This window comes from Haemaphysalis longicornis, unplaced genomic scaffold (genome assembly GCF_048455015.1).
Source record: "Haemaphysalis longicornis isolate Haplotype H1 unplaced genomic scaffold, Haemaphysalis longicornis Haplotype H1 scaffold_2, whole genome shotgun sequence".
In the NCBI taxonomy this organism is placed as follows: domain Eukaryota; kingdom Metazoa; phylum Arthropoda; class Arachnida; order Ixodida; family Ixodidae; genus Haemaphysalis; species Haemaphysalis longicornis.
Window position 1 is genome coordinate 168,684,148 of NW_027526295.1, and position 8,953 is coordinate 168,693,100.

General features: G+C 44.8%; 1 protein-coding gene across 2 annotated transcripts; it reads left to right on the top strand.

The window, feature by feature from the left end:
• The first annotated feature begins 4,418 nt into the window (after positions 1-4,418).
• Positions 4,419-6,769, top strand: LOC144169468 (uncharacterized). Of its 2 annotated transcripts, none has more exons than XM_077698650.1 (5): positions 4,419-4,525; positions 4,804-4,881; positions 5,709-5,721; positions 5,833-5,876; positions 6,374-6,769. In XM_077698650.1, the coding sequence occupies exons 2-5, from the start codon at positions 4,833-4,835 to the stop codon at positions 6,661-6,663; spliced, it is 396 nt and encodes a 131-aa protein (XP_077554776.1). In that variant the 5' UTR covers positions 4,419-4,525; positions 4,804-4,832; the 3' UTR covers positions 6,664-6,769. The 2 variants fall into 2 exon arrangements, with proteins under 2 accessions (XP_077554776.1, XP_077554777.1); XM_077698651.1 differs by having other exon boundaries at positions 4,823-4,881.
• Positions 6,770-8,953: the final 2,184 nt, after the last annotated feature.

The following is an 8,953-nucleotide window of genomic DNA, read 5'->3' on the forward strand; positions in this document are numbered from 1 at the left end:
GGATGAATTTGATGTAGAGACGAAATAAGAAAATTCGGCGGCAAAGAATACCGGGTGAAGGTGAGTAGTGCATAAAAAGTGTAGTGTAGTAGTACATATTGTAGTTTTCTTCATCGTGCCGTGCAGGTAACGTGGCTGTTAATGAAGGCAGTGGGGTATATGTCCGCAAATTGTGTTTTTAAAACGCATTTGAAGAAATCAGAGAAACCGCACCCCAAGCGCCAAGTGTGTGGCTTAGAACCCCCCCTCCCCGGAAAGGAATCGACTAAACGCCATCATAAACGTGTCACCGATCCAGTGTCTCCGCGTTAAAATGGCCTACCACTAACATGTATCTAACCTACTCAAGCACAAGCGAGTTTGCAGGGTCAAGTTCACTGGAGGAATGTTCTAACATTATGAGAACACAGTGTACGCCGACTCTGGGATGGGCAAAAGTATGAGGCAACAATTATACGTTATTTGGCTTGCAATCTTTGTGACTGCACGGCCCTTTAACATAAAAGAACAAAGAAGCGGAAGTTGGAGTCATGCTTTTGGCAATCCGTCTAGCGGAAATGTCAAATAGATGCGTAAACATCATTACAGACTCTCAAAGGGCGTTAGACAGTTGGCTGGAGGAAAACACTTATGCGTTTCGGTAAGGTACTCCCATCTACAATGAAGAAAGTTAACAACGTCAGCACGACCGCGGGACACAAGGGTCTGGAATAGAACGAGGAACCGACCAAGAGGCACGCGAACTCACATGCCGTGCCCTTGCACCTACTACTGACACAATCCCCTCCCCGAAAAACGCTAATTAAAAATGTCTTTACATTTTACGTCTAGGAACTCAATCCTTCTCTGTGCCGTAGGTTCGTCTCAATGCCGAATAATCGAAAGCACTGTGGAGGATAAACTAGCACAGGTATGTTTCTACTAATCTATGTGTTCGAAGATGTTCGGTGGGAACATTGGACATTAACCTAAAACTGTGCTAAATGTGGAGAAACGTAGCCTCTTCGACCCAACCCAGCCGTGTACGAGGGTATGCTCAGGGAATAACCGCTCAAACGTTACATATTGCGCCTCTATTGAAACGTGGGAGGCAGCTTTGATCAGCTCGTTACCTCAAGATAACGCAAGCTGATTTTGCGGGGGCCAGAGAAGGAGCTACTGCATTTTGGGCCCTAGACTTCAAGTTCCAACTTTTAGCTGCCTAACACCTACTTGCCCCATCCACCTAACCCAGAGCATTTCTTCTTTAACAAAAATCTTCTCTAATTCTCTATGCCTTCGCAAAAAGCAGGAACGTTAAGGCCCGGCACATAAAATAGACAATAAACACATTAAGACACTGACACTGTAACCTTCTAACTAAAACTGACCAACACCGCGCCGCTGAAACTTTCACGCTCACTTCTTCTGCCCCGGAAGCACAAAAGGGCCTCTGCCTCTCACAACTGACGGCAATTAAGCACCCTTGTTCCTAGTCTTTCTCTCGGTGCTCGTGAATCATGGGTCGTAGATTTAGCAATTCCGTTACAAAACGCTCCTGGGAGTTTACGTAACGCTATTGCATATTACATCTTAAGGCTTAAAGGTAGATGACATCTGCAATTGTTGTTATTATGCTTTAGCTTTTTGTGCACACTTCCCTATATTTGACGCGTGTATTTACAGTACGTGTCTTCGAGCGCAGTAGTAAACTGCTACTTCATTTCACCCTAACGAGATGGTACAGGTGCCCTGCGACTACGACCAGAAATCAAACTCGGCCTATCTACTCTGACTGCCGAGTTGTCCTAACCCCTGAACTGCCAGCGACTTGTAATAAAGGTTTTGCCGCATACAAGAGAGCAGCCACACGCATTCTTTGCTTAAAAGTAAACGTCCCAATTCGCTGTACTGAGGCACCGTTCAACGCGCGGCGCCCAGCTCGGTGCAGCCTGCAATCGCTACTACGAAAGGCAATATACTGGTTTGCTTTTATGGAGAGGTGAACGGTATCCTGGATTAAGGCGCGTTTGGTACAGAAGTAGTGCAAAACCAGTGGTCATATCGCAGCCGTAGCGTATACGCTGAAATACGCACAATGCACAGGAAGCTTAGACAGCATCAACAGAATTTCGCCCTGCTACCCCTTCTGCGGCAATACGAAAACACGGGGGTCCAGGAAGTATTCTGTAACCAACTCGCCAAACGTAGCGCTTTAGTTGGACTCCAGGAAGATACTCTTCCATAGCTTAGAAGTATAGGCAGTCATAAGGTAAGTATGATTTCAATGAAAATACGCCTATCGAAAACAAAAGCCTAACATTTGCGAAAAATACAACTGACTTGTCTTCTAGCCGCTAAGAATATTCCTGTCGAGAAGACTCCCCGCCATAAAATATTGAGGGAATTATCTAACACGAAATCAATATCACAATATTACAAATAGATGGTGTAACTACGGAAGCACAAAAGCGCCAGGATTCACCACACACAGCTGGGCTAACACAAGCCATTAGCGTTTACAACTCAGGTGTTGTAAAAAGTCAAAGAGCCGCCGTAATTGTGGCACTTTTCTTAGGTGTAATAATAGCACGAAATCGCCGGGAAATAAGGCAGCTTTTTACTCGACGGAACCCTGCACCACGACACGAAGCATACCGGTAATGATGGTGTCCTATGGGTAATCACTGCTCGAAAGACGCAAGATACTCATGTTATTACGGGTCTTGCACACGCTGTATTACAAGCAATCTATATTGCTGGCATTCAATATTAAACGAAACCAGCGCCTTTTTGTTACGTGTTGATCATCAATATAAAGTGCAGCATGTGTTCTCCACGTCGAACCTCGCTGCATTTACTTGCCCTCCGCCGCTGACACTGGTTTCCACTGAGTACAGCTCCCGCTTTATTCAGGTTCAACAAGGAAAATTGTTGGTGAGAAAACATATGGTGAAATAAGTGATACGTCCAAGGCAACAGCAAGACCAAGAATGAAGCGATGTTTAATTTTGACTGCATCGTTAATTAGCCCAGGGGCTACTAGGTAAAATAGCGCCCAAAGAAAAAAAAAATAGCGCCCAAAGTAAGACGTGGCGCATCCCCTGCGCCACGATCATGTCTCATTCAGCGCAGTGCTTGGGACCAGAGTGCGGAACCAGTGCTCGGAATGCGCACAAAAGCTACGCGATTCGTTCCCGCCAGAGGCGCTCGTTCTGAATCGCTGTCGCAGATTCTTGGTTGTGACCAACTGCCACTCGTTGCTCTCATACTGGTTATCCGCTGCCGCCATTATCTCAATTACCCGCCCCCCCCCCCAACTTCCCCCGCTCTCTTAAAGTCTTTTGTATGGGACACACGGTATTGTTGTGAATGCTGAGGGCTTGAAGGCTGTACACGCAGTGCACACGTGTTCATAGCGCGCGCACTGTGCTGCACAATCAGCTAGCCCGGTGAACAAGGCTCGCTGGTGGCTGGTGTCCCCATCGGCTTTCATTGCGCGCTCACTGTGTTCCGTTCCTACGAAAAGCTAGCCACATAACATGGAAGGAGTTGGGTACCTACAACGCTTTATGGGGCGCATTTTCAGCTAACTTGCTAGAACCAATATAGAAAAAAAGTAGGTTGTTGATAAAGATGATGTGTATTGTTATGTATATGACGATTATAAGTTTTATTTAGCCAAATATTTTACGACAATGAAGTTGAAGTTTGTTCTTGAAACAAACGCTGGTGGTTGTCACTTTGTTAGGTGGAGCCACGCTGATTACCGTTATTCATACAGTTTGTTTTTGAAACAAACGCTGGTGGCTATCACTTTGTTAGGTGGAGCCACGCTGATTACCAACATTCCATTCACACCATTTAAGCCTGACAACTACATTTGGCGACACGGAACACTAAAAACATACAGAGTTCCATGTCTACCCGAAAGGCAGGTGCACCGAATAAACTTCACCCCAATTTTTTTTTTGTTTCGTTGTTTCCGCTCAGGATAAACAGTAATAGACGTGCCTTGTCCCTGAACGTAGATAGAGCATAATTCAATTAGCTTGAATAACTTTAAAGCATATTCAGGAAGGCGGAGTTCATTAGAATGTAAATTGGGAAAGCTTCCGTTTACCGAATTCACATGAAAACGCGAAAAAAAGGCCTGTTACTCCCCAATCATGGAAAATGTATTGATGATGACGGAGCGCTGAGGGTGTTTTCAGAGGGGAATTCCGCGCAGTAATATCAGAGCAATGTACCTCGCGCCTCGATAAGGTATTATATATCAGTGATGGTCGCACCGACATCACTGAAAAACATTGTTGCTATTTGACCCAGCTCATATGTTCGATGTTCTTTCCATTACCTGGTATATCACTTTTATCAATAAAGGTACGTCAATCAGTGCCGAGTGCGTAAAACATTGAGGTACTTAAAGACTCCGCCTTCGGCACGAGGCGCCAGTGCAAAACCGGCTGATTATTTGAGGTATATAAGCAACACTGACAATACCAATCTGCGCGGTGCAAAAAACGTTCAGCTCCTATCAGCAAAGGTAATGAATGGCGTTCGGTAATTTTTCTCATAAAAACACGCATTCAGAGCGCGTTGAATCTCAACCACCCTCTGAAATGTTACCTTAGAAAAATCTATTTTCATGTAATTACGAGATACTGAACAATAATTGGGCTGGTGGTTTTCGTGCTTGCAAAGTAGACGCTTTGAAAGAAAAACTGTAGTGTGGAGCGTGCATTTTCGCGTTCATTTAAAACATTCAAAATTTTTAGTAGTTTTCCTGCCGGTAAAATGTCCAATTTATATTTGTCTTTCTAGCAACTTTCTTCTCTTCCAGGGACGTCGCCATGCAGGGACTTCACATTGTGGTGCTTTTGGCATTTGTGGCCACAACATGTAAGTTACCATGGCTTCAATTTTTCCTGTGCACCCACTGTAAAGCTTCCTTAGAGCATTGCGAACTCCGGTTGGGTCTCGTAACTGAAGAGCACTCAGATATCGCTGTAATCGATATTATTTTGGCATATCATCATTTGTATTTTGATAATTCATTTCTATTTAAATCATCAATGTGTTGAAGCAAACGGCTCTAACACTAAAAATCCTTTGTTCACCGGGAAACAACAGATTGGATACGTGCCTTTTTGTGATGCCTTAACAGGTGACTGTAAAAACTTTCCTTGAAGAAAGCTGAATGAAAATATATGTTTATATAATTTGAAAACGTGCTGAGATCAGTTCTTACAAAAAAAGCATTTTATGCAGCATCAATCACTACGTCTGCCCAAACAGTTCTCGGAAGCCAGCATAAAATGCCGTCACCAGTTGGATATGTAGTTTGCCCTGTGGTATTTATAAACGCTTCGCGCATCAATAGAAGTTACAAATATACTTCAAAAGCTTGTAAATTGTTCAAGGCGATGATGACATTACAGGTTGCAGAGGAACAACGACATAAATTTAGCCAATTCTTACTGCAGCTAATTGCGTGCGAGGTAAATACACGTTCTGCCTGTACAGTTCTCTTGAAAACAAGTATGCGCTTAAGTGACACGACTAAGTACTAGCAAGATGTTGTATATTGCTAATGTCATTAGTTAATTAGACTTTGTTCATAATTTTATTCAGTGGTTTGTTATTGTGTTAGCAATGCCAAGCCGAGTTTCTGTATGTGGAATGAATAGCAGACGTTAACAGAACACAAATCTCTCTTTTTCTTGCAGGGGCTGCAACGCTGTAAGTACCATGGTCGCATTTCTTCCTACTCGGGGCTCCGTATGTAAAAACACAGAAAAGCAGTTATCACAATATACTCGCTAAACAGCATTATTTTTCATTTTTTTTCAGAGAAACAACTGCGAAGATCGAGGAGTACGAGAAGGTTGAAAAAGGTATTCATCTCAGTTTGCATTGCAGAGGAATGAAGTACGATATAATTAGTTGGAACTCTAAAAACGAAAACATTGCGCGTTTACTATGCAATGTTTTAAGGGGTCGATTCAATTATTCTTTCTAAATGAGCGCCCGTTTAGTCTTTTCGAGAACCAGTGGCAGTGGGGAAGCAGATTATAACCGCACAGTGGCCTCTTTTAGTTAGTTTCTATAATTTGCTTGCCATTTTTCAGCTCCTGATGTTCAGAAAAAGCTGCGTTTTGGTACAATAAGTCTGGTAATGCCCTCGCAATAATTAAAACCAGCTTCATTTCATTCTTCACAAATAAAATATTGCGGCTCTTACTGCAGAATGCTCCTGAAACCTACTTTTGTGGTATCTGAGCTAACCTTTCAGTAATACCGCCGTGTTTTTTGCTATATGAGTATTACAGGAAGCTCGTTCGCAACACTAATTTAAAATAAAATCTCATCCTCTCACATGCTCTCCCTTCAGATGAGAAAATGCGGAAAGCCGTCCAGCTTCTTTCACAAGCATCCCAGGACTGGCTGGCCGCAAACGAAAACGTGGATCTCAAGGAGTACTTCGTGCACTTAGAGAAGATACTCGAGGAAGAGATTACTGCGGGCGACCAAGGAGGCATTGATAACGAAGACAGCGACGCATACGGCCTCCGGAAGAAGCTTAAGAAGTGGAGGAAGCAAATAGAAAAGGCCGTCGGAGGCGCTATCAAGGCTGCGGTGGTCACCAAAATTGTTGGTGCAGCTGCTGGGGCCTTGGGATGAAACTGGAAGACCGGCCTCAGTACAATTCTTGAGCGTTGGGAATATTGACGTGCCGGGAAAAAAGTTAAAAATGTTCGTAATAAAGGTCCTTGACTTTGTAATTGGACATCTTGGTTTTCCTCGCATTCACTGGTAAAACTCCCACTTCAGTTTCGTCTCGTGTGCAAGAGATTGGTGGTCATCGGGCAGATCGGGAATGGCGATGTAAGATTAGACCCATAAACCAAAGCCATGTTCGCACCCTTTTAAAACCTTATATTGAAGTCGAAGTTGCTTTTGTATGTAACTGAAGTACAACTGCTTTGATCGGAAAGTAGGCATGAAACTGAAACTTCGCAATAAACTGCAGTAGTGTACTGAAATTGCAACAGAAAATTATCTTGAAGTTAAAAGGCATAATACTCATAATCTCCTGACAGCGTGCTTAGGTGATATCTTGTTATACGTATGGCAGAAACCAACTGGATAGCATTGTAAACAACTTTCAAGCCACAATGCGTAGCTCAAAATACATTTAAAGGAAGGCAGCTAGCAATCAATCTCAATTGTATTCGTGGGGTGGAGCTTTAAAGAACTGTTCCACCTTAAGACCAGTCGTAAGTAGGTGAACGCATTGTGATATTTGTTTTGTTTTGTTATCAACCCAACGAGTGCAATTTGTTCTCTTTTGGTTGGGAAAATGACGTAAAAAACTAAAACAGAAATATAAAAATAGAAATGCTGTTATAATGGCTTCATTAAAATCATTCGATTCTTCTAATCTTTATAACGCGTATTTCTGTTTCAGTCAAAGTTAGCGAAACCGCTTCCATGCATTTTTACTGAATTTTTGCTTCCATTTACTTGAGCGCACGGAGAGAACCCAGTTGTAACGACGCTAACCAAACTGTCCACTTGGAATTTTAACGAGGACATTATCCGAGGGGACTGGGACCGGCTGGAGGCTACTAACAGGGCCTCCATGCGCACCATTACTGGCCTCCCTGGCCCAACACCAATTCCACAGCTCCAAGCCGAACGACAGCTAAACTCGCTAGATGAACTCATTCATCAGCGTCGCTCCGCACACCTGCTGAAACATGGACTGGTTACAGAGGCAACAGCTCTCGCAGCGTACATGGGCCAGCCGCCGAATATGATGCCAGCCTTTTCCGCCGCAAGCCCGCCCTGGCTGTATCATCAGGTGACGGACAATAAGCCTCTGACAAAGCTACACGTCCGTAGCTCCGGCCTTCACTAGCCTCCAGATGCCGTCCTTCTTGTCGCTGACTGGGCACCTTAGACGCAACCGGTGGTTGTCCAAGCTTTTGTGGACGCCGGGGCATACGACTGCTTCGTTACCACGGCCTTGAAGTTTCCCTCTTTCCCTACCCTAAATCAAAGCTTCGCGTGCGAGTCACTCCGTGCACTCCCAAGCCTGCTAGCAGAACTTACTGCCAATCGGGATGGCCTGTAGGCGCTCGCATCGACTTTGACTGCTGGCGTCAACTGGAACTGGACTGACAAAGTTACAGCCATTCGGGATTTGCGTCGCGTTGCGAGTTGTACAAGCCTAGCCGCAGGTATTCGCGAGGTTATGGACACTCATCGATGCCCTGTCCGCGTTTCGTGGATTCGCTGGGACATGCTTCCTGCCCACGCAGCTGCGGATCACGCCTGCCACAGAGACATCCCACGTCCACTACCACTTCCCACAGTATCTACAATAGAAGAACTGCTGGTGGAAAAAGGAAGCCCGTTGTCAGGCCACGCGTGTTTTAGTTCCACAGCGTGGAACTGACCTCACCAATGGTCTCACCCGTTGGGAGGAGGTCATGCTGCGGAGGCTTAGGGTTGGGGTGGCGTTATTCCCAATAGTTACCCACGCTTGGCCTGCCCTCTATCACAGGCCGTTTGGAGACACTTGCCCTTCAGTGTGCTTCCTGCGTCAGAAGCTGACGTTGAACATTTGCTGTGCCCTTGCCCAGGCCTTAGAGACGCCCGAACGCAGCACGTCCAAGGCACAGGGCTCCTTCATGGCAGACCCTCAGATCCCAAGCGCTGAATATGGGGGTCCAAGCACCGGTCTCTTCTTGGATTTTTGCGCGTTACGGGTGATGTGTTGTAGATGTGAGAAATTTTTCTTATGCCATAGTACAATCTTTTGCAAAAAAATATTCTATGCGCATCTCCTCCTTATCTCAGGTCCCGGTTGTAAACACGGAAATTTGAGTGCTAACATTGGCGCAATGGAAAAGTTTTGAGGGCACTTTTATTAGAAATACATTGAGTTTTTATCCTAACTTGTTGG